This window comes from Crotalus tigris, unplaced genomic scaffold, assembly GCF_016545835.1.
Source record: "Crotalus tigris isolate CLP2741 ecotype Arizona unplaced genomic scaffold, ASM1654583v1 scf7180000019762.1414395, whole genome shotgun sequence".
In the NCBI taxonomy this organism is placed as follows: Eukaryota; Metazoa; Chordata; class Lepidosauria; order Squamata; family Viperidae; genus Crotalus; species Crotalus tigris.
In genome coordinates, this window is record NW_024097700.1 from 26019 (window position 1) to 53348 (window position 27330).

The following is a 27330-nucleotide window of genomic DNA, read 5'->3' on the forward strand; positions in this document are numbered from 1 at the left end:
CTCACAACAATGAAAACCTTGGATAGGAGGAAGAGCGCCGCCAGGCGGGCAGGCAGGTATCTTGCTCAGCTGTGGCTTGGGGGCCACTTTTTTCAGTGCCACTGTAACTTTGAACAGTCACTAAGCAAACTGTTGTAAATTGAGGACTACCTGTATTTTATCACTTTTTTTCTTTTTTCTTTTTTTTTTTTTTTTTGGTCATCAAGTTTTTGACACCTTACTAGGCAACTGAAGGTACTCGGATATTGCTATACCTTAAAAGTGGTACAATGGGTGAAAAGGTTGAAAAGCCCTGGCCTAGAGGCACCTATTATATGAATCAGCTCCTCTATATGGGTACTTACATATGACTGCATAATAGACAATTTCATTCCCAAAGATAATTAGCATCCCCCTCTCTCTTTTTTTATTTCCATCCTTATTTAATAAATATATACTTGTAAGAGACAAGACTCTGTCAAAATAAGATGCTTGTGTCCTTTGGGATGCATGTTTAACACATCATATCACTTTCAGAATAAGATGAGTGAATACAATTACCTGCAGAATAATAAGGTAAGATGCAGCTGTGTCTAAATCCTGGGCCATTAAACACTCTTCAAACAAGTCTTTTGGATTTCCAACAGCAGCAAAGAGATAATTCCACAGGGCATATTCTGTTTTTCTAGCACAATGAACAACAGTCTGTAGGAAGAGGGGGAACTCTGTAATAAATTTAGCCACAGTGGGAAGGAGAGGATCGGGAATGGGATCCCGCGAGGTAGCTTCTTCTTCCAGCACTTCGTGGAGCATCAGTTCTAGTACATGAGGAAAATACGGTAATGCGGCACAAGAGTGAGCCAAAAGCAAGGCTTGTTCACCTAGGTTCCTCACCAAAAGCTGGCGTAAAATGTGATGGAGGTAGATCTGAGATGTTCTCTCAACAATACAGAAGGGGAAGAGGACCTCTAAATGTTCAACAGCACTGCTGTGAGTGTATAAACAGTCGTAAAGCACAGTGTCATTGACAGCACCAAGAACCAAGGCATCTTCAAACAAAACAGCCAAGGGGTAGATATTAATGTGGAAAGGCAGCATGATCCGTCTTGAAAGAAAGGAATGTGGTTTGCGATGGTCCCTGGGAAACAAAGGAAGCCAGACCTTCATACCTGATCCCCCACAGCTGAGCCATAGAGCCTCCAATATGTGCCGTTTCTGTTTGTTAGAACGGCAGGTCGTCCAAACATTTTCTACAGACTGGGCAAGTACAACAGGAGCACAAAATGGCAGCTGAAAACATAGGAATAATACTAATTAGGCTATTTTCTTTTTTTCCCTTTTTACAAGTTATTCATCAAGTCTTATATGGCAACACACAAACATTACTTCTGCTGACATCTCATCCTTCTTTAATATAAGCATGATCAAATGTTAGTTTACTAAATTAATGTAACTCTCCCTAATTTCCTCCATATTTTTTTTAATATTATCCTGTTACTACAATGTATTTTCCCCATATTATTTTAAATAATCAGCAACACAGCTTATTACCTGTAACAACATAAGTGGGTTACCAAAGTACAGAAATGAAGGACAGGTTCATTTAAAAATAATCTAAAGTTACAGTGCTGTCTACATTTGCTACTGATATTAAATCCTTTATTTTTGTCTCCTTTCCTTTCTATATTTATTAAGGTATTGCTACAGTTCACATTGTTAGTTGTGTTTGAAAACAAACTTGTACATTAATCGCTATCATACAATGTTGGGTAAGCAAGTGCTATTTGAAAATAATAATGGAAACAAATTTAATTTGCATCTAAAACAGGGGTTCTCAACCTTGGCAACTTTAAGACTTGTGGACTTGAACTCCCAGAATTCCTCAGCCAGCAAAGCTGGCTGAGGAATTCTGGGAGTTCAAGTCCATAAGTTTTAAAGTTGCCAAGGTTGAGAACCCCTGATCTAAAAAAAGGCAGTTACAGAAAAGCAATGTCATAAGAATTTCAAAAAGTTACAGTCATTCATTAACAAAGAATACTTGCTTTAGTTATAAGATCAACAAAGTATTACACATTTAGATTAATTCACAAAGTGCATTCCTTTCAATGAAATTTTTCCATAAATTAACTCACAAGTTTCCTTTGGTTGGGACTACTCTCCTTTTCTCGTATCTGAGGACCTGATCGATCCCTCTGTACCATGATTAACTGTCCTGCTAAATTTAACATAATGCTCTCTGCTTCACAGGCCTTAAAAAAAAAAAAACAATGTTTATTATTATTTTTCAATTCTGCTGGATTTACTATTTTTCTAAAAGTTCAAACACATCATTATCAGCCCTGTGTTTATAAAAGCATACTATTCAATTGCATTCAAGCCACGCTGATTATAGACAAAAAGCTGATGACCCAACTGCCTTCTCGAAAAAGTAAAGCTGACTATCATTGATAACATTAGATCCCTTATCTTTCCCAGTAGTTTATTTTTTATGCTGAACATCATACAGCCATACTGATTCATCAAAAGTTTTACAAGTAAACTACAGCCATACTGATTCATCAAAAGTTTTACAAGTAAACTCTCATTCAGAAGAATAGAAATTTCTCAGTAGCATCACCTTTTTTAAAACAAAAAACAAAACAAAAAAACCCTACAGCAGGCAGGGGTCTTCAAACATGGCCCTTTTATGACTTGTGGACTTCAACTCCCAGAATTCCTCAGTCACACACGCTGGCTGAGGAATTCTGGGAGTTGAAGTCCACAAGTCATAAAAGGGCCACATTTGAAGGCCCCTGCCCTACAGGAAACAGCAAAAACAGCAGCAATCCAAATCATTCCTTCATAAAGATATTGTGTACATTAGGATGTTCTGGAAAATCAGTATTAGTTCAAACACATGCATTTTTCTCTTCTCTTTAACCTAAAACACCATGATTTATCAGCCATGTCTCTATCGTATATCTTGCCCCAACCATGGGGCAGATTTGATGAGGGACGATGTTGTCTTATGTATACTGTTTTCAAGTATAAAGTCTGTTTTCTCTAGCTTTAAAATAATTTTAAAAACTGTAGATACCTGCTGTGGCATTTTCAAGCTGATACCTGTCTCTGTTCTTACTGATGTTAAAGTAACAGACACAACAAGGAAAGGGTGAGGAATATAACGTGACATAGACACCTCTTGCAGAACCTGAATACTTGTAGTGGGATTAGGGCTGAAAGACAAAGAAAAGCCCAGTGGTCAGTCTCCTCCTAGCCCCAAATAAATATTTGTGAGACTTGAAAAGGTATTCTGACATTTTTATTTATGAATGTGATAATAATTTTCATATAATACAACAATCCTTACTAGACCCAAGATATTGCAAATATACTATGTAACCAAATAAAGCAAACAGCACTGAAAAGTAAGTCAGATTATAATATGCTATATACCCGTGGTGGCGAACCTATGGCACGCGTGCCACAGGTGGCACGCAGAGCCCTCTCTGTGAGCACACACGTCATTGCCCCAGTCCTAGGCCTTCAGTTGGGTTTTATAAAACCTTTTCGCTTTAGGCCTCCACTGCCGTGTGCAAAAAAAAAAAAAAGGTTCAATCAATCAATCAATCAATTTCAACTTCTCGTGGGGAAAAAAAGATCCCACAAAGTTGGAATTGATTGATTGAACTTTTTAGTCCCATCCAGTCTGCCGTTACCACCGCAGCCACGCCCACCCAATGGGCCAAGCCCACCCGGCACCCAACAATACGTAAGTGGGTTTTGGGTTGCAGTTTGAGCATTCGGTCTCTAAAAGGTTCGCCATCACTGTTATAGACTGAACTATATACATACACACACACACACACACACACATATACATATACATATACATACATACATATATATGTTTTCTGAGGTTTTCGCGGGTGTTTGTATGTAGGTCTTTGGTTGTTCGGGTTTTCTCTCCTTGATTTTCTAAGTCAATTTAATCTTTGGGGTTGCTAAGGATGGTGGATATTTTTCTGTTTGTGCAGAATGCTGTTCTGATGTTGTGTTTATGGAGGATCTTACTGATTCTGTCTGTGGTGCCTTTTATGTATGGGAGGAGGGCTTTGCCGTTTTCTTGTTCTTTGTCTTGGATTTTAGTGGGGGTTTCTTTTTGGATTAGGTTTATAATCTTATTTCTTCGGAATCCATTGGATGTTAGTACATTGGTGAGAGTGTGTAGTTCGGTTTTTAGGTGTTGTTCGTCAGCTAAGACCACACATTGCTCCTCGAAGCACGAAGCTGAAAGCACCAGCCTGAAGATGACGAATGGGACTTCGTCAAAACGTTGCTAAGACACTTCCAATTTTACGTGGGAGAAAACCCGAACAACCAAAGACCTATATACATACACATATATATATATCTTTGGCAATTTTCTAATGCTACTGGTTAAGGAAAATGTTTTCATTGTAAAGGTTAGCTTTGCTGAGTTCCCTAACATGAAGTATCTGCTGAATGCCTGTAATACTGAACTCTGGGTAATTGTTTACAAGGGGGCCACATCAGAATGAACAAGAGCAAAAAGGGCACCACTCAAATCTGTTTCAGAGAGTTTCACCAAAGGTTTCTTTCTCCCTGACCCAAGGGTAGGCAACCTTGGCTTTTATGACTCGTGGACTTCAACTCCCAGAATTCCTGAGCCAGCATAAAAGAGTCAAGGTTGCCTTCCCCTGCCCTCACCCATACTCTAAAGAAAAACAAAATATAACAATTTATGCAATAACTTATTTGAAGTATACTTACCCATCAGATTTTCTTTTAATACTATAAAGGCAAATGGAACAGTCTGCTCTGAACAAAATTATGATGTCCCGAAAGACGCTGAGCAATAATGTTTCTGCCTGCACTTTGGTGATATGAGCAAATGCATTGTCCAGATTGGCTGTTCGTAAATATACTCTTAGCTGAAAGAATAATGAATACTTTTGATCACAAACCTATAAGGAGAATTTAAACTAATTTTCTAGCCTCCTTCTTTCAGCAACCTGGCTGATCTACACTTTAACTAGATTTTTCAGGGAATGGATTTTTCATCTCTGTTGTGATACTAATATTATTCATTCACTATCCCTTTCCTCCTTGAGATGAGAAAGAAAGAAAGCTCTATATTTATCATGTTAAAAACACAATGCAAAAGTAATAATGGGCAGACATTTGAACAATTAAACTTACAGTATGAAACAATATAGCTTTCATGGAGATAAACCTTTAGATGGAGAATCCAATTTCTGAACTATCATACTCATAAGGAAAGTGAGACTAACATCACGTTACTTATATTTGGATATAAAAATTTAGGGAATTTCTCTTATCCCAAGTATATCCCAATATAGCTTGCCATAAAACATCCTTGGAATTTTAGAATGAGTCTACTATCTCCTCTTAGTTTTGTTTGAAAAATAACACTGGGCATTCCTTATCATAATAAGTTCCTCAGTTCTGATAAAAAAACATATTTACAAAAATCAGAATTTTGGGGAGTATTAATTTTAACCCTAATACTTTCTGAGAACAGAAAGAAAAATGAAAATAACAAGTAGTTGAAATCTGGGACATTGTTACTGCTATGCAGGCAACAAAGTTTTAATATAACTATGTGACAGGCAGATTTCTATTTAATGTTGCCATAAAAGTGCACCAACAGAAGAATTTCAGTCTTTTATATTCAAGGTCTGCCTTACCTCTTCCTGGCGGTCACTTAAGTTGTAACATGCAATGACAATGAAGTCATTCCACCATGCTAAGCCTCCAGTAACAGTCATATTTTGTTCCTAAAATTAAATGGAAAGCTAGAATTATTCAACTTTTTAAAAATCTACTGTTTATTCCAACCATCAAGTCTGTAAACCTCAAGGACATTCTATAAATTGGTAATAATATTTTTAGATAGTAATGTTTCTTTCCCCACTAATTAATTTATAATCAGTCACTTACCTGGGTAATGTTGCCAAACAATTTCCATTTTTTGGAAAGCAGAGAGTAATGTGCAAAGCCGTATTTGCCAACTACAGCTACATTCTGCCCCATCTTATCAATGGCTGAAAACTAAACAAATGCAATTTGTTAGATCCTTATTAACAAAGGAATTATACTATTTGCTCTATTTCATTAATCGTAATTTCTAATACAAGCTGCCCCATCAAATTCATTTCTACAAAAAATGAAGTTTCTTTCTCAATACAATGTATTAACATTTTAAAACAACTTACCCTTATAGGCCAGTTGATTTATAAATATATATTGTGAATCTTTAAAAAAAAAAGGAAAAAAAAGCATTATGAAAAATTATTACAATTACCACACTTCATCAAAGTCAATAGATAAAATATTACATGGTTTCATCTGCAGATATTTGTTCCCATTTTCAGTACAAGATCTCTGGGTATTTGTATAGTAGATATTCAGCATTTTTTACAATATCAGGGTGACTGTAAAGGATTGTTTAAAATAAAAGGTCACCAATGATAACTACTAATGATAGGATTTGCATATAATTTGTCTCAAAATGTCTAAAGCTGAGTACATTTTGGTAGAAACAATGCTACAATAATTATGCATTTTAATAAAGAAAAATTAAGATTGGAAACATTGTTTTTACATCAAATATACTAATAATTTATTGTACTATGCAAACCTATTGGAATAATCATCCAGCACTGATCTTTCTATATTTTATTACCTACATACTCCAATATTATAGAGTGGATAAGGTTTCTTCCATACAAATTTTCAGTTCCCAAATCTGAGACGTTACTTGATCTATGGTTATATCTTGACATGCATATCAGCTGTTGAATCTATCTAGATCATTCTTTATTTTATGCCAGGGGTCTTCAAACTTGGCCCTTTTATGACTTGTGGACTTCAACTCCCAGAATTCCTCAGCCAGCGTGCCTGGCTGAGGAATTCTGGGAGTTGAAGTCCACAAGTCACAAAAGGGCCAAGTTTGAAGACCCCTGTTTTATACCTTTCCCTTCATTGTAACTTTCTCACTTTGTTTTAAATCCAGCACTTGCTGATATCACAAAGTCACAATTCGATAGAGGCCAAAAATACTGGGGACTCATCTCTTCCCTAACCTCAATAAAAAATGGAACCATCCTATAGTGGTTCCTGAGAAATATTATGTGAGCTCTAAACATGGAGCTATGACTTAATGCAGGAGTGTCAAACTGCTGACCTGCGGGCTGGACACGTCATGCAGAAGCCACGCCCACCCCATTGCCAGCAATGGCAAAACAGTCCCGATACATTGCGTGACGTCATGAGTTTGACACGTCTGACTTAATGTGTGGTTTGGCCCTTAAGGAAATCAGGTGTTTGGAATTCTTTCTGCTGAGAGGTTACTTGCCTGATTAGAAACATTTTAATCTTGAAAAAAATATACATCTTAAAAATTCACATGAATATTTACCCATCTGATAGCTAATGATTTTTTTCAAAAGTCTGTCCTCCTATGTTAAATGATTTGGTGGAGTATTAATAGCCAATCTGATTTATTTTTATTTGCTTTTCTCCCCTTTCCACTGCAAAGAACATTCAAGGAATTGAATGATGTAAAACAATTAAAAACCCAATGAAACAACTAGAATAATACTATAAATAAAAAAAACTGGCTGAAGAACTAGTCTTTAATTCTTTTCCTGAAATGTAAAACTGGTGACTAAAATTCCATAGCTTGTAGCAATCCACAAATGGATGGTTGTAAGTCAAGGATTTCATCTACACTATTACATGAGGTCAAATTATTAGCAAATTTTATTTGCGTCTATATCTTATATATTTATTGGCATATGTATATTTATTGGCATGTATATATGTGCATTCTATCAGGAACGTAAGTAAAAAAAATTCAGTTAGGATGTTTTAACAGTAAAGATATTTTGATCCTAATAGACAATAGCAATTATAGAGCTGTATTATGGGAAAGCCACACTCAAAGTTCCAAGCAGTTTAAGACGTAGCCTTGGGAAGTCACTAGTTTTTAATCTGGTCTTCTTTCACAGCAACAGCTGACAGGTTTTCAAAAAATAAGATATGAAAAGGGAAGCAGTCAAGTACCAAGAGAAGAAGTTACCTGTACAACATGCCAATGTCTGTGCCCTAATAAAGTGCTTAAACCCTGAGAATCTAAGTTCTCATATGAAAATTGGCCTCTTTCTCTGACAGTCTTATGTTCAGCATGTGCTGAGGAACTTCTAGGATTCTGAGCTTGCACTACATCACCACAGTTCAAGTATAAGCGATCTTCTCCCTGAAGGAGGACCTGCTCCTGGCTGCTCTGTGAATAAACAAAAGAAATCAGTACTTCAGACAGTGAAGAATAACATAAAGTTTCAAAGAAAATAAGAAAACCGAATAAAATTGGAAAAAGATTATTTAAGAGTGGTAGCACTTTCATGTTTCAAATGTTTGCACCGCCATATTATTATATACAATTTCATTTACATTAAAAAAAACCAATTTTAAGATAATCCAAATTAGGCAACGTTTTGACCAAAAAGGTAATAAAATTGACCTAGGACTACAAATCATCAAACATGAATACTTACTATGCAAGGATTAACTGCGAGTGCACTTTTGATGAACTGAAATTGCAAAATACCAAAATGCTGTCCTTTGTTTTTGCTCTCAGTCACTGAATTCCCAAAATTATTTGCATCGATTACCCATAAATGATAGCCTTCTGATCCCCAGCTCTAAGAAAAAAAAAATAGAGTGTATCATTTATCATCATTCTGAGCCGTGGTGGCCCAGTGATTAGAATGCAGTATTGTAGACTCACTCTCCTAACTGCCAGCAGTTCAATCCTGATTGGCTCAACATTGACTCAGCCTTCCATCCTTCCAAGATTAGTAAAATGAGGACTCAGATTGTTGGGGACAATATGCTGACTCTGTAAACTGCTTAGAGAGGGCTGTAAAGCACTATGATGCAGTATAAAAGTCTATTGCTATTTAAAACAACTAAAACACTGGAATAAAGAAATACTGTTTAGAATTTTTCTACTCAAAGAATGCTTAATATCAAGTTGACACCAATAAGTGTAATGAAAAGCACATTTCTTCTCCTTTATATCTCCCTTTCCCACCATTTTCAGATATTTTCACCATTCTATATACCTCTCAGAGCCATGTGCTAGGAAAAACTGCAGACAAAATCCGTATCCAAAGGTCAGGCATGTTCTGTGAAATATCGGCAGTATTTGCTGAGTACAGTTATCCAAGACATATTCTAGTTCCTATGAACTGAATGGTCTTATTATTCTGGCAGAAGGAACGACATGCTGTGATTTTTCTAAGATCTGTCCTAGACAGAGAATATAATTTGCTAAGTCTTATGAACCTGAATATTTGTCTTTGTGTAAATTAAGTAAATTAAATTAAGAAAGTAACTTAAAAATATCTGGATTGTAACATAAATGCAGAAAGAGGTTCAATTTAAGCAGCGTGGATAAGTCCAGGTTAATTTATTTGGGAAAGTATTAGAATAAATTTAATTGCGTGTGCCTAGATGAGGGAGAAAAAGAGACTAGTAAGACAATAATAAATGATGCTCACCATAGAGCTGATCTTTAAAGGGTCCTTTTTAGTACCATCAGTTCGATGACTAAAATGAATAGCATAAACAAAATATTACATTTAAATATTGGATATTAAAGAGAATGTGTCTTTCAATTCACTACATACATACTAATTAGGAGGCATTTTTAATTCTGTTTCCAAGTCCCTCCTTTTCATTCTTGATGTATTAAACCAAAATAGCCAAGAAAAATAGGCATTATATCACAAATATTTCAGTAACGCTATTCTAGGGATTTTTAGTATCATTTGTACTTTTCTATTAATTTAAAAGTATCATATCAGATAAGTTTTCTCAACTTCAACAAGTCTACTAAGCACGAGGAAGCTCTTCTGTGGCTATTAAAAATAGCTCTGAATTTGATGGTATACATCACACATAAAAACACAGATCTATATTTTGTACAACAAAGACTGAAGGGAGAATTGGTTTTGTAGTTGCAGACAAGTTAAACATTTCATTTATTAAAATATTGTGCAGAAAAAATGAGCCTTTTGCTTTACTAACTCAGTCAATAATATATACAATATGAGATATTAAACAGCTAAGCAAAGAAAAATAGTTTTAAAAGCTTTGTGTAGCAAATAAAAAGTTAAAGAGCAGGTACATATTTTGGTTAAATTTCCTAATATGAAGCACAAGTTACTTACATAAAGTCACCTCCTAGAGTACAAATAAGATGGGCTCCAAATACACTCCATAAAGACAGGCCTCCACATTCCCAGGTCACCATAACAACACAATTATCAGGAGACCATCTGATGAGTTTAACAGCTCCTGTTTTGTTCCAAATATCTATTGAAATACAAAAATTGTCGGCAGATTTTAAAAAACCCATTTTTAACATTTTTAACTATTTTAAAGATGGGCAGTAGTTGAATAGTATTTATTTAATATATTTAACTCTCACTTTTCTTCTGGAAATTCAAAATGGCACACAGGGGATTCAATTCAATCTCACACTCGTTATTCTTTCAGGATCAGAAAGAGAAACTTAGTTACAAGTGAAGAGAAGACTGTAGTATATTGGCTCTGTGGGAGCGGTGATATCCCCCAAAATATTAATCCTAACAGGATGCAATTTAATTTCATTAAACTCTGCACAGTTTCATCCTCCTCATGAGATACATAGAAGTGCACAAAAACAGAGTGAGAAGTCATCAGGATTAACAGAAAAGTAAGATTTATAACTTTCTAAACTATGTGTTAGATGTATAAATGTTGGTGCAAAGGGAACCTTTTTTCCTGGTAACCAACCATTCGATTTTTCTTTGCATGACTAAGCAAACAATGCATTGACATTGGGTAACTAGTAGAACAATCTGGGTTGCAAAATCATTATGGCCATTAGGTTTAAAAAGAAGAAGAAGAAGAAGAACTATGGCAAACACAGCTCTTTCCTAACCCCTAGAAATTTTTTAGATTTTTTTCAGCTCACACCTGCTAGTTCTATTATTGTTAACAAACAGCTGATGACTCCTCCTTAAAAGAAAGAAATAGCTGTCTTTACGCAGATGGTATGGCCATGAGCACAACAGTCTGACTGTACTTTATGATGGGTGATAACAATGATATTTTAAATTTTGTCAGAAATATATTGTCCGCTACAGAACTGTACAGGATATACATAATTGAATATGCATTGACCCAGATGATTGGATATGTAGCTTAGCCTTTTTTATGGACACTGTATGCTAAACTGTTTACTTGTTATAAATGAATCAAGGGGGGATATTACCAAAAAGATGATAAACAATTCAATCTGAGCTTTAATATAACTGGGCTTACCGGGATATTGCTTGGGTGTTAGTTCCAGTTTGTGAGACAATTGCATGGCCCCTGTGGAATGATCTATTGTATACACTTGCACAGACCCACTAGAAAAGAAAAGAAAAACACAATTCTGAGATAAGAATTTTAAAATTAAGCTGATTAGATGAAAATCTGAATTGAAAGACTGTCCACTTCATATAATTAATTCAAATACAGATAGTCCTCAACGTATGACCACAACTGAGCCCAAAATTTCTGTTTATTTGCTAAATGAATTTTGCCCTATTGCATAACCTTCCTTGCCTCATTTGTTACGTGAATCACTACAGTTGATAAGTTAATAACCTGGTTAAGTGAATCTGGCTTTCCCATTGACTTTGCTTGTCAGAAGGTCTCAAAAAGATGATCACATGATCTTGGGACACAGCAAAAGTCATAAAAATGAACCAGTTGTCAAGCATCTGAATTCTGATCACATGATCACAGCGATGCTGGAAAGTTTGTAACTGTGAAAAAGGGTCATAAGTCACTTTTTTCAGTGCCGTTATAACTTTGAATTAAATGAACTGTCGTAAGTCAAAGACTACCAGTACCTCATTAGTGTCAGAGGGAAACAGATGTCATAATCATATTAGGGCTGTGCAGAAAGCTTGAATGTAGCATCTGCAGGCCTTCCTTGAACCAATTCTAGATTTAAGATATGACTTATTGAAAGAACTACTAATAGGTTTAACTGCTACATGAACACCATGCATCCAACTGAATCCATTGGGATCTACTAGATCAGGGCTTTTCAACCTTTTCACCGATTGTACTACTTTTAGAATATCGCAATGTTCAAGTACCACCAGTCACCTAGCAAGATGTCAAAAACTTGATGACCCAAAAAACAGAAAAAAATGATAAAATATAGATAGTCCTCACCCCCTTTATATCCTCTCTCTTCTTTTCTCACCCCCTTTAATATCCTCTCTTCTCTCCCCCTCAGCAGGATCCAGGCAACAACTCACGCAGTTCCATTTCAATCTCTGCCTGAAGACTGCGTGAGGCTGCCTGCCACTCCCAATTAGCTGGAACTGTGCACGCTGATCCTGGGCTCTCCCAGGACCCAGGCACGCAATGCCTCACGCAGCTCCAACTGAATCTCTGCCTGAAGACTGTGTGAGGCTGCCTGTCACCCCCAATCAGCTGGAGCTGCGCGCAGCAATCCTGGGCTCTCAGCAGGACCCAGGCAATGCGTCATGCAGCTCCAGCTTAATCTCCACCCGAAGACTGTGTGAGATTGCCTGCCACCTCCAAGGCCGCCGGCAATCAGCTGGAGCTGCGCGCTTTGATCCTGGACTCTCAGTAGGACCCAGGCAACGCCTCGTGCAGTTCCAGCTGACTTTCCCACAAGCCTGTGCGGTGCTGCTGCCGCTTCACCTCATCCACTTTTACACTTTTTTTACACATTTTTTTACAGTGCCGTTCAACCTGTCATACATGTATCACCTGCCAGGTGCCAACGTACCACTGGTGATATGCGTACCACCGGTTGAAAAGCCCTGTACTAGATAAATAAATATGCACAATGCTTGTTAGATTGGATTGGTTGGCTTTCTTATTTATTTCTTCACATCCAACCTTTTTCTACTTTTATACCATACAGCAGATAACTTAGAAATGCAATGAATAATCAATCTTTTAGATAACAACAGAATAATCTAATATTCTGGTAAATTATTTTCACAGTACCATTTCATTTTACAATATGAGAAATGGCCTTCTTATCTTGGGGCAAGTAATTCAGAAAATTTGAAGAAGTTTTAAGAAAGGGCAACAAGGGTACTTAATGCACTAAAAACTAAGTATTATGACAAGAAAGTGAAGGCATTTGGCACATTTAGCCTTGAGGAGAATGCAGTGGATATGATAACACACCTCAAATATCTGACAAAAGAATGTCAAACATATTCTACATGTGTGCAGAATATAAGGCAAATAATGATCAACTTATAGGAAGGCAAATTGTACAAAAAACCTTTGTACAAATATTCAAACAATATTCCTATTTCAACACCACCACTCTAAAATGTTTTGAACATTCTATTACAAGAAAAAGAAAAGCAGTTCAGAGCAAGCCTTTTGCTCCTTTTTTAGCCTTAAGCATATAAACATGGTCTAATAATCCATTTTGAGTGCTATTTACCACAAACCTTAGCTGCAGGAATGAGGATGGTGATTATTTTAATTCCATAATAAACAATGGAAATAATAGTTAACCACACCTTTTGTAGACTAATCCTGGTTGGTCTGGGCAAACAGACCTGATAAGAAGCAACAGGGGATGAATTTCTTTTAACTTTAAGTCTATTTTTATTATAACAATAGCAAAAATACACTTCTCTGGTTACTGGTTTGAGACTTTTTTCTACAACCATACTTATATAATATAGGCTTGATATCTAATATCGCTCAATGAACATGAAAGATTTGCTGCACTTGGCAACTTGAACTTTGATTATTATAGTAACAACTGTTAATGTACAAAATAGAAACACCATTAATTTAAAAACAGCGGAATTTAAAAACATGCACTTCCGTCAACCCTATTAGATAACTACATAATTAATTAAATTTATAATTTCATTTACAAGAGATAGTTTTCCCCGTGATATGATACACTTTGGATTTGCATTTAAAAGCAAAGGTAATGTCCTCTTATAGCAGTGGTTCTCAACCTTTTTAATGCCGTGACCCCCAACCGGTCGTAAGTCGAGGACTACTCAACTGGTGCAGCACTGTTTGCAGAATGGGACTTTTAGCGGGCTCAGCAGGGCAGAGACAGCCTGGACAATTCCTATTGGCTTTTGAAAGCCAATAGAATAAAAGGGAGTAGCACAGCTAAGGAAAAGGGGAAAAAAATGGCGGACTGTGTTGTTTGGCGACCCCCGTGAAATGGTCATTCAACCACAAATGGGGTCCCGACCCACAGGTTGAGAACCACTGGCATAGTAATAATTTTATACTCAGATAATCTAAAAAGAATATATTCTACTTCTGAGTTAAGATGTTCAACTTACTTTGCACAGCCAAATGCCATTAATCTGTACTTGTTATTTATAGCCACACAAGTCCCATCGAAAACTTCCTGTGCCCAAACACCATGGAGTTGCTGCAAGAATATTTTATCCAAGTTATCTGTTTAGCTTTCAGCACATTGTGTTACATCTTAAAATGAGGTATGGCCTATATGCTCTTTTTCAATTGATACACGTTTTAAGCTATAAGTACAATATCAAGCATTTTGAAATATTTATTTTATATAGTGCTAAATGTAAAGCAAAGAATGTATAAATGATGCACATGAGAATAACATATTTCAAGGAAATAAATTTACAAAGAACAAAATGATATAGTTCAAATTTATTAGAATATAACAATATGAGATTATGAAACAATCAGATATTCTAGAAATATTACTTGTCTATTTTCTCCTTTCTTTATAGGGGTAATCTTCCATTAATATTTTACTGCCAAAAAAATGAATCTTATTTTATTTATATATTTCTGTAAATTAATCCTATCTTCTAGTAAACGAGGCTAACTATATACATTTTTACAATTTCTCAAGCATAGCTCAAATATTATTAAATGGACAGATGAGCAAATATTTTGATATATCTTGGAAAAGCCAATCAAACTATTATTGAACTACTAAGAAATCTTACCTCTGCTGGGAATCCACTTGACATTGGTGTAATAAAACCAACTCTACCATCATTAAACACTACGGCAAATCCATCAAGAGTAGCACAGTATTCCATATTTCTTATGTGCACACTTTCAAAACCCAAAAAAGAACCTGGTAAAGAACACAGTTATTAAAAGCTGCCATTATTAAAGTGCAAGCTCTCTTCATCAGTTCTATTTCCATATAATATAAGAAATGGGAATTGCTATGAATTAATAAAAATATCAATTACATTTTAATTCAGAATCCCCACTTTTCCACCCATATATAGGAAATACCTCTAGATGAATGTAGATCCACTGAAAATGGTACTGTACAGAGATTTATGGCTTTCCTTCCATTCGTCAAGCCATTCCAGTGAATAAGATGGAGAAGACCATCAGCTGTAGCAATGATCAGATCCTCTAGCATGGACTGTAAACTACAAGCAAGGCACATTGTTTTATCATACATTTGATATAAAAGAAATGAAATTTTTACCAATACATCAATTCTATTTAGAACTTTTAAACATTTTTATAGACATAACCCAACACCACCTCCAAGATCTGCTCTAAATAATTCTCCAACTTATTGAAGCAGGATGTAGGGATGGAAGGACAAGAACTATTGAAAGTAGCCCTGTGTTCTGCTAAGAGAGGCAGAGTAACTCGGAAACAGACCTTTGGACACTACTTTAGAGCTTCCCAACTATCTGAAATTAGTCAGAGTGGTATATACAGTTCCCCTTCTATTAAGAATTCAGAGCAGAGAAAAAAAATACGATGTTACATTATTTCACGTTTGCATGTACAAGGTTTTACATGATTTCCATCCCCTTTACTTTAAGAGGAAAGGAAATGTTCCATTTTTATACAATGTATATATTGTGTTTTCAGTTACATTGGTCAGCACTAGGAGGCGCTACATGGCCAGATTGGTCCTATTTGGGACTTGCCACCCAAAAGCTTCAGTGGGGTTCAGACCCTGTATTGACAATTGAGCTCATGGACATTTGTACTTTAGATAACTATAAATATAGTACAGACTGTATACAAGTGGTCCGTTGACAGCTTGTTCAGAGATATGATGCCACTGAAAAAAGAGACTCATAACCAGTCTTCAAAATTGCAGCCATCACAGCATCTCTAAAGTCACATGATCATAATTTAGTCACTTGGCAAGCAGTGCATATTTACAGTGGTTGAGGCATCCTATGGTCACGTGATCACTATTTGCAATCACCACAGCCAGTTTGCAACAAGCAAAGTCAACAGAGAAGTCACAGGAACTTGGAAACTGCAGTCACATGATCTTGCACTTAACCTGTGGTGATTCACTTAAGAAACACCACTAGAACTGATGTAAGCCAGTGCAGTCAGGTGACATTTCAATTAACAACCGCTCTGCTTAGTGACATATTTTGTGGTTCGTAAGTGAGGACTACAAAAGCTCCATGTCCTGGCACTCAGTAGAGCTGCAGGAAAAGATATACAGAATCTGTCCAAACAGTATAACCAGTTTATCTGCCCTTAAGCTCTCAGAGCCCTTATATCAGAGTTTCTAGAAATTTTCTTGGTGGGGGCAGCTGTAGTATTTCTGATTAAAAGAATTAAGTAGTAGATGGTGAGAAGATCTACTAAAGATTCTAAGGAACTGCCAAGCAAATTGATACTCTAAGATGACATTATTCACTTCTGCTCTTAATTATACTATAATCTGATAACGCTGCATTATTAATCACCTTATTTCCTGCTTTTCTGGTAAATAATTTAAATATAGAAGTTATTAGTCACTGTACCTGGTAATAGCTGCTTGTAAATCTAGCACTTGTTTCTTCTCTAGATTTAATGATGGAGCACATTGTTCTTCCTTATAATACGGTGTTCCTTTCAGATGGGGGCTTCCTCTTTTAAAAAAAAGAACCAACAGTACTCAATACATTTCCCACCCAAGTTCTATATAATAATATACTAATTCAGCCTGTGGTTAAATAAATCCTTAAAATAAATCTTGATCTGAAGATATACGATAAAGCAAAACATTCCAAGCACTCACACACATTTCTATTACAAGCTATGGTCCTGAAAACAATTCTTATAAAAAGGCCTGGGGAGACCAATACTCAAGTCTAATTCACACTTTTCCTCCAGCCACCAAAGCAAGCTATAGGAAATGCTTTTCAAGCCCAAAGTACTGCATGGCACTGAGATTCCTCTACCCATGGAGATATACAATATTTCAATGCAAAACACTTAACAATTATTTTGAAGTTTCATATAATCAAATATGTGGTACTAAGACAACCAAATATTCATAGCTTCCCAGGAAGATTATCTTTGCAAAAATGAGTTTTATGAAAAATAGCTCCCACCGTTTCTATAACTAGATCACAATTTAATGAGTATTATGAAATCACGAAGACTGAAGACTTAGTTTATGCTCAGAAAGATATTATCTACTCAACAACAGCTATATATTGCAATTCGAAAGACCTTGAAAGAAATTTTCATCAAGAAAAGCTTATCTGTGCAGAAAATACAGATTTATTACTTCGCTTATTTGTACCATGATTTTCATGATACAAAACCATAAAAGAATTTAGGGTTAGGTAACCCAGATGTTGGAGAGCAAAATGGACATCTCAAACAAACTCAGAGTGCTTGGGTATGGTTAAGATGGCAATGGCTTTTCTAGCCTGCCCTATCTATGTTTCGTAGAAAAATACATGGGAAAATCCCATTGGAGGGTTAAGTCACCATAAACACGAAGAGCAAAATGGACATCGCCAACCATCTCAGAGTGCTTGGGTATGGTTAGGAGGGCATTGACTTTTCTCGCCTGCCCTATCTATGTTTCCTGGTAAAATACATGGGAAAATCCCATTGGAGGAAAATTCCACTTAGGATTAGGGTTAGGTCACCATAAACTTGGAGAGCAAAATGGACATCACCAACCAACTCAGAGTGCTTGGGTATGGTTAGGAGGGCACTGACTTTTCTAGCCTGCCCGATCTGGTTCCTGATAAAATACATGGGAAAATCCCATTGGAGGAAAATTCCACCTAGGGTTAGGGTTAGGTCACCATAAACTCAGAGAGCAAAATGGACATTGCCAACCAACTCGGAGTGCTTGGGTATGGTTAGGAGGGCACTGACTTTTCTAGCCTGCCCTATCTATGTTTCCTGGTAAAATACATGGGAAAATCCCATTGGAGGAAAATTCCACTTAGTGTTAGGGTTAGGTCACCATAAACTCGGAGAGCAAAATGGACATAGCCAACCAACTCGGAGAGCTTGGGTATGGTTAGGAGGGCACTGACTTTTCTAGCCTGTACGATCTGTTTCCTGGAAAAATACATGGGAAAATCCCATTGGAGGAAAATTCCACTTAGATTTAGGGTTAGGTCACCATGACCTTGGAGTGCAAAATTGACGGTGCCAATGGACTCAGAGTATCTGGGTATGCTTAAGAGGGAACTTATATTTCTCGTGTACCTAATGTAGGTTTCCTGGTAAAATACATGGGAAAATCCCATTGAAGGAAAATTCCACCTAGGGTACAAGTAAGAAAGAAAAAAATAAAGTATTTTCAAAAATTAACAAATGTTCAGGATCTCAACCACAAGCCATTGGGAAAGATCATTTCAGGGAGAAGAGTTAGTCCATGTGGATTAGGTTTTAAACTACCTTTATTTGTATAAATTACCTTTATCTGTTTTTCTATTTGTCTGAAATGTAAATATTTTTAACTAAGTGAATTTGAGATTATGGTTGCTTGGTAGGAAGAATTATATTTAAATATTTATCGGGAAGAGAGGGCTGTTCTATTGTCTTTATGATATTAAACTGTGCCATATATATAAACTATAAAACATAATAAGTCTGAGTTTATAAAATAACATTCCAATACTGAAATGATTAACAACAGTGTGAAATTTTCAAGTAATACTGGAAAGCAAGTTACAATTGCCTCGATACAAATTAAGTTCTGCTAGAACAGGGGTGTCAAACTGCCGGCCTGCAGGCTGGATACATCATGGTGAAACCGCACCCACCCCATTGCCCAGTGATGTTGCGAATTTGACACCCCTGTGCTAGAAAGAGCATGGACGGATATTCTGTTGTCATACCACGCAAACTTTACTTGTATATAATTTATGAAAAACACTGCTTCCGTAGAAAAACCATTATAATTAACTATGAACTGTAATAATTTCTCATCATGTACTGATCATTTGTCAGATAATCAAATTATAAGAACAAACCACTTTGAAGTACTTTGTATTAATGTGGGTACAATGTGGGTGCTCCAACTCTGAAGGCTTTTAAGAAGGGACTGGACAATCATTTGTCTAAAATGGTATAGGGTCTCCTGCTTGAGCAGGGGATTGGACTAGAAGCCTCCAAAGTCCCTTCCAACTCTGTTATTCTAAGATTCTAAGTCCAATTACATAGGACATTTAAAATGCAGTCTAATCAATAAGATAATACAATCACAGAACAAATGCTGAATAACAATCAGGTTTCAGTAGAAGTTAAAGAGCATTTTTAAGGTGGGAGAGAACTCCTGTAGTCAGAAAGCATGCTGTTCCCTTTCCACTATCTCCTCTAAATTTCATTCCTATCTTCCATGATTAAACATTTGCATATAGCAGAAACATTTAGACTAAGAGCAAATTGCTACTCCAACTAACAAAGAGTACTCATATACTCTGTACTCATTTCATTAATCGTATTTTATTATAATTGTATAATATCTAAGACACCAAATACTGTTCTTCAGATGAATAGTGACTGCATTGTTACATTAAATAGTGATGCATATTGCATAATGACTTCTGAAAGATACTCAGTCCAAAATATGTATCACCACTTCAATTTATTGCATTGGATTGTAAAAATATATAACTCATTACAACAGGCTAGGAAGACATTTATTTACTGGACATATTACAGAGTTATTTAAGAACCCGGAAAGAAAAAAAAAGTCAACAATAAATGAAATGAATTAATATTACCCAAAGACTGCCAGAAGCCTCATCTGAAGAGCAGTCAATATTAGTAATTAAAATTTTATATGAGAATGCAATAATGTATCATTTAAAAAAAACAAAAGAACAAAACTATTTGAATAGTCAAAATACTAGCATCTTAAAATCATCTGTTTCACATAATTACATATATACTATGCAAAATGCCAATTATGTATAAAATGTAAGACAACAATAAAACTGAAACACGTTGAAGTGACCTATAACAATAATTTTTGGTAATCTCTTTTTTAAAACAGTCGACAAGCTTAAATAAGATGTCCTGTGTAAAGCAGAAAAAGAAAAGAAAATGCATATCAGCAAGTTACAAGATGACGCACTGTGTAGATCAAGCAATCCTCGTCCCATGTAATTCTAGGTAACTATGAGGTACCTTGTACATTTGGTATTTTTCTTCTTACTCATCTTGGCTTTAGTGCAATAATGAAAGACAGGGTTAATATGCTAAACCAGTATTCCCAGACATGAAAGAAATAAGGCAATAAATATGCATTTTGTAACCTATCTTGTACAGGTGTCCTTGTCTTATGACCACAAATGAGCCCAAATTGAGACAGTTGTTAAGTGAGTTTTGTCCCATTTTACAATCTTTCTTGCCATAGCTGTTAAGTGAATCACTGCAGTTGTTAAGTTACTAACACAGTTGTTAAGTGACTCTGGCTTTCCCATTGACTTTGCTTGTCAGCAGGTCACAAAAAGTGACTGCATGACCCAAGACACTGCAACTGTCATAAATATGAATCAGTTGTCAAGCGTCTGAATTTTGATCACGTGACCATGGGGAAGCTGCAACAGTCATAAATGTGAAAAATGGTCATAAGTCACTTCTTTCAGTGACGTTGTAACTTTGAATGGTCACTAAACAAACTGATATTGAGGATTACCTATACACCTAAAACAATGAAAAGGCAGTACATATATAGTGGTGCATAAAAGTTTATGAACTTTTTTGAATATTCAATATTTCTGCATAAAACAAACGAAAATGTGATCTGTTCTCCACAGAAGTCCTACAACTAGTATGTAGCCTTGGTTCCTTTCCCTCAATAAATAAATGAATGAGTATAATGTTTTTGACTCGTCCAGTTACAGAAGGGAAATAAAAAGCTGAGGACATTATGTCTAGGACCAACAGGCTAGAACTAAAATGCAACCCCATAACTTTGCTCCCATTTGCTTCCTTAACTGAACAGCTAATATTTTCATATCCATCATTCTTTCTTGCTCTGTTTACACATACCATTTCCATAACATCCTCTACCTTCTTTTCCTTCTGCCACAAATCCAACCAATGCCTTATATCAGTGGTCCTCAACCTTTACTTTACCACAGATCCCCCTTTAAATACATTTTGTGGCCATGGATAATGGCCATGGACCCTCCAAGACTTAACTCAAGATTTAAATCATAACATTTATTCAAGCCTTCGCAGACCCATGATGACATTGCAGCCCCCAGAGGTCCACAGACCACAGATTGAGAGCCACTGCCTTATATTTAAATTCACTTAAATTCATTTAATTATGTCTAACATAATTTGATACCATTTTGCAAAAGATGCCAAAATCTAATTGTTTTTCTTTTCAGTCTAAGGGGAATCAAGCCAGAATTCCATCCCATGCAATGTTAAATCCTTCAACAGAAATGGTTCCACATTACTCTTTTTTCTTTGTTGATAGCCACTGAAAAGGTTGAAAGATATATGATCACACCCCTTTAAAATACTCTGACACACAAAATAGCCTTGTGAACTTATTTTAGTACTTCAATAGCTTTGACCTTTAAACTCGGAATGTAAGTTGGTGACAGAAGCAGGAAAAAATGTTTTATCTATGTTGCCACATCAACAAGAGCTATATTTCTGTAGTCTCTTACCATAGATGTTTAAAAATTAGAAGAAATGAAGAGGAAGATCACTAAAGAATACATGAACAACAGAAGGCAAAAACAACAAGTGATTCTATATAAAATGTTTTGTATGAATACATCGTATAGAAATTCTAATTCTATTACAATGAGATATGAGATTGCCAGCAAGAATGTTTTATAATACTCTTCAAAATTTATTTATCTATCAAGCCTAAGAGCATTTCTGAACTACATGTGTATCTCTGCTTCTATCATAAACATAAATATGTATATTTCATGCATAGTCTTTCCAAACAATTATTTTCCGAGATGATTGTCATTTTTCCATAGCAGATTTATAAGTTTTTTTTCCAACTGACAGAGTATTATTACTAGAGGCAGCAGAGATGGGAAGAGTTTCTGAAGATGAGTACCGTTTTAATCAAAAGAATAAAGTAGTTAATTTTTGGCTGAAAACTAATACTTTTTCAAAATCACAGGACACAGTTTGATACTAGGAGAAGGAATAATTGTAACTGTTACATACTAGCATTATTTATGGTAGCTCACTTCCCTGAAAATTTCTTAACATAGTGGCAGAAAAAAATTAATAGAATTCTGTTTATTAACATGAAGTAAACACAAAATGGTCAAAAGATAACAGCAAATCCTTATTAAATGTAATTGATTTTTTTTAATGTAGATTGATTTCTAAAACGTTATTGTCCCTCTTGTTTATATATAATTTAAGGAACCAAGTGGTAATTATTAAAATGTTCAACTAAAATTTCATTATAAGAATGCTGAATAGCTCACTGCTTCAACAAACAGTTCCAGAAAACTCTTAAATCTTCCATTTCGATCATAGACCACCCCTGGGAGAGCATGATCTTGGAAGAAGTTTAGTGTGATCTGGAAGAATTACAGAATGTTCCAAAGTTCTCCAGAAAGTACTATTCCCAAACTTGGGAGTTTTGTATATCCCCATTTCTATTAATTTGCCTTAGATGCAGCTAATTCAAGATAGTGGCTTAGTATCATTTCTATGCCATCAAGGTCATCATAGCTTTGAAAGCTAAGCTTTACTATAATGTATAGCAGAAAGTAGTTTGGTCACTCAGTCATAAAGACAACTGTATTATATATGTATTCTTCAGGAACAGGAAGAACATTCTACTGATATATCACTATTAATTTGCAGCAGACCTTTAAGTATTTCTTGTCTTCCTATTAACAGTAGCACTTCATCATCACCAGTGCTAATAGAAATTTATGATTGAAAGGCCTTTAAGCACTATTATACTTAACAAATCCCTGACTTTAGCATATGCTTTAAGATGACGTAGTCTTTAATTTGAAATATATGTGCTTCATTCTACATATGCTACTATTCTTCAATTTAATGGAGCCAGGATTTGGGGGCAGTGAAACTAATTCATCTAATAGGCTGCAGAGAGTTATTTAATCAGTTTGGTCCAACTTTTAAGAACCAGTTGTTAATTTTTTTTCCCTAGATATTAGCACAACTAAGTCAAACCTCACATGTTCCCTGCCAGATCAGGAAAAGCAAGAAGTCTAGAGCATGTTTGAACAAGTAGAGGTCACAGCTGCAACACTATCACGGTTCAGAATTTCCAGACAGGCAGAATAGGAAAAAGGTGAAGTTTGGATTAACTGTTCTACTTGCATCAAAAATCCGGGGAGTTAAAACCAAATGAAGAACATATTTTCTCTGATACTAATGAAAGACATAGTTTCTACTGATTCGTTTTAAAAGAACTCCGTACATACTTAGGGTTTATGCATAATGCATACCTATTCAAGTCATAAGGATTCTAGATAGAAAACTGTATCACATCACCAGTTCTAAGCAGATGTGTGACTAGTGAATTTAGAATTTTAGCTGAGCTTAACTATTAGACCTTTAAAGTGGGGGGGGGGAACTATAGCCCTTTTATGACTTGTGGATTTCAACTCCCAGAATTCCTGAGCCAACCAGGCTGGGAGTTGAAGTCCGCAAGTTATAAAAGGGCCATAGTTCCCCACCTCAGCATATATTAATAAAGATTTAAAAATGGAGTGGGAGTTAAAAAGAAAAAAACTTATTTCTAATCATTTTTATTTTCACAATTCTTACTCAATAGGAATAGTCTCCTTATGCCTTCAGTTATTTGAAGAAAACAATTGGCAACCAGGTTTTCTTTCATTATTAAAAAATGCTATCCAGCTGAAAGGAAATTTTTTATATGGAACATTTTTTTCTGTCAAATCTCACTTTCCCAAAGCACTTCATTTTCCAAAGGCTCTCATTTATTTTTAGTTAAACTGTATTATTTAGGACAAATTCCTGCCTTTATGTCAAAAGTCAATCCTATGTGAATTTTTTTTTCATGGCACTGCAAAGTTTGAGAACATCCAACTTATTGGCATTGTTATTTGTTATCATTTTTTTTGAAGAAATAATACAGCTGTTTTGAAGAAGCATTGCTGTGTTCTGTTCACTTTAATATTTCTCAGTTCAAAGGGTTAACATAACAATTGTTGAGGTTACTAGATGTTGGTTAATTTGATAACATTTCTGAATACACTGAATAACAAATCACTGCCAATAACAAACAATAGTCAGTATATTGAACTAACAAATCACTTCTAAATCACTGCCAACTCCTGAATATGCCTGAAATCTGCCCATCCTTTCTCTAGACAACTGATCCAGATATGTATTTTTTCTTATTTACATTTATTAAATAGAATTTTCAAGTTTCTGCTATTAAAACAGAATTTTAAAATTTCATATTATGGAGTAAAAAGTACAAAAGAATTGACAAATATACTGTATACATTACTAATATAGCCACATTTTTATGTCATACAAAAAGTAAATTTGTTTTTCTTTCCCCATATTTTCCCTTATGAATATTTTCTAATCCAAAAATAATATTTTCAGCAAAATGTTAAAGTACCAAAACAGATTTGGGGAAGGGAAAGAAAATAAAGGAAAATTCCTATTGTAACTAGAAATATGTTTCTGTGGTGTTTATTTCTGTGAAATTTGTTTACGTAGCCCTGTATAGTGGAACAAATAAAGGATTTATAGTAAAACTTACTTGGGATACACTGGCTCATACAAGTATTTGTCTCTTGCAGAAAGAAGATTGAAAAATAATATGTATCCATTTGCAGTCTGAAAGATAAGATAGCCAAAATTAAAAAATGGATTTAATTTTTTTCACATAAATAGAGCTGTTAGTAATTTAAACTCCATATTATTTAAAACATGAATATTGTGTTCAAGGGAAAAAATAAAAAGGTAGTCCTCGGCTTACAAAGCAGTCATATTTTATTCATGAAGTAAGAAACAGCGCTCTGTTCTCCCTGAACTGTATCTCACATTTATGAAAATAAAAAAAAATGTATCAGACCATACAGTCTAGTCTTCCAAGTTACCCCAATACATATTTCTAGAGTAAACAAACTTGATAAGCAACATTATCTGTACTTTATTTTTACTCAGAGGATACTTTTTGTTCATGACATATTGAAGTTCTATATTTCAGCCAAATTAATGGCAGAAAAAAAGTTTAAGAAAACCTTAAGAAGACAGAAAGGTACTTAAAAGGCAGAAGACTTTATATTGAGAGAGAGAGAGAGAGAGAGAGAGAGAGAGAGCAAGAGCACAATATTAGCTTAAACACCTGATTTTTGAATTTTTATTCTTTAGTTTCAATATATTGTTTTATTCATTTAATCCTAACCTCCCCATTAGATGGATAACTGCCCACAACATTAATACACATTTTTCCCAAAATTAAACTAAAACGGACTCTAAATCAAAAGCAAACACTTAAAAGAATGTTAACCAAATTCTTTCTTTTAAACAATTTAATTTTTAAAATATATTTCTCAAAGACATAAGGAGAAAAAAAATAAAGGTTTCGGGTTTCTTTCCAAGCATGGTTTCCTGTTTTTCAGTTAAGAATATGATGGAGAAGGAAAGCATATTTTCACAGCTGTTTCATCTAGTGATATTTTTTTCTTTAATTTTTAAAGCAAAACTATTTTAAATCCAAAGATTTATCCACAGATGTGTTCCTATATCTACGTATATTACAATTTCCAGATTATGTTCTAATTAAATTCAGTGTTTGAAAGAAACAAAAGGAACAAGATAGCACTGTCTATTTAATCTTACATTCTTTACCATTATCTGTTTTTAAATAATTTATTCATTTGCTGTGTTATGCTACAAGAAAGTGTAAAATGACACTTTGTAGAAGTATCATCCTGACATCAGCATAGATGCACATTCTTGAGTTCCATTTGCCATACAAGTTGATAATGTTACAAGACTCAGTTCTGTATATGCTGATATGAAGAAGGCTGGCATAGTCATATTTAACCTACATTTTTCTGTAACAATTATTATTCCAACTTGTTCTTATTTTATATTCAGTTCTCTAATTTTAAGAAGCTATCACTAGCTTCCATTGAAATTTGTATAAGTAAACAGATTTAGATATACGTAGGTTCCTCCAAACAATAGCAATTATCATTATTGAAAGCTACAACAGCTCAGAAGAATGATGCCAAGTTTTTTAAGCAACCCAAACCTAGTCTTGCCAGTAAAAGATCCAGGCTATCATGGATAAAATACCAAAGTCTCATGAGGTTTAGGATATCAATCTTATAAAATATTTCAAAAAGCTATTTTGGATGAAGCCAGGCCTTATGCCTGTTACCTGGCTTCTTTTTTCCACCAAGAAATCACATGGATTAACTGCAGACTTGATGGAAGGGAATCAAGTTATGAACGGTTATAAATTTGTACTTCTTCATTTTGAAATGAAATGCAGAAATGAGAAATGATTTTATTTCTCCCCTATTCTTTTACTAATAAATATTATGGGATTAGAATTAAAAATGTGGTATTATTTATGTTATTGATATTACGTAATATTACTTTGGCTACAAATCCAAAGGAAAGCAGTGCTGTATGTGCTTGGAACATCTGATTCTTCAGACTACCTTTAATGTCAAGTCATTTTTTTCTGAGCAAGGTTCAAGCTATATGTTACACTGTGTTGAAACTTCCAGATACTAATTTCGCTTGGTCAAACAATAAACCTATGCCTCCCCTTCATATTTGTGTATCATTGAAATTTCAAGATAATGCAAATAATAATTGATTGCTCCAATACTAAAATTCTTGATACAGAAAACATATTATAGTTATGTTGTGTTTCAGCACAGGATCTTGCTTCTCTTTGCCTATAACGTAATCAAACCAATTAATTTTAATCACTGACACAAACTGCTTGGATACTAGATTGGTTAACGACAATCTTGTCAAGTA

The 27330-nt window shown here is 35.0% G+C and overlaps 1 protein-coding gene across 1 annotated transcript in view; it reads right to left on the reverse strand.

The window, feature by feature from the left end:
• Positions 1–27330, reverse strand: part of LOC120317681 (guanine nucleotide exchange factor subunit RIC1-like) — a 53295-nt gene that overhangs the window by 11809 nt on the left and 14156 nt on the right. The window contains 17 exon segments of the mRNA XM_039364451.1: positions 541–1269; positions 2112–2228; positions 3056–3194; positions 4753–4913; positions 5691–5780; positions 5944–6054; positions 6219–6257; positions 8087–8290; positions 8562–8708; positions 9570–9618; positions 10242–10386; positions 11380–11468; positions 14427–14518; positions 15075–15208; positions 15376–15518; positions 16878–16985; positions 25085–25161. Coding sequence (XP_039220385.1) covers positions 541–1269; positions 2112–2228; positions 3056–3194; positions 4753–4913; positions 5691–5780; positions 5944–6054; positions 6219–6257; positions 8087–8290; positions 8562–8708; positions 9570–9618; positions 10242–10386; positions 11380–11468; positions 14427–14518; positions 15075–15208; positions 15376–15518; positions 16878–16985; positions 25085–25161 — 2574 coding nt within the window.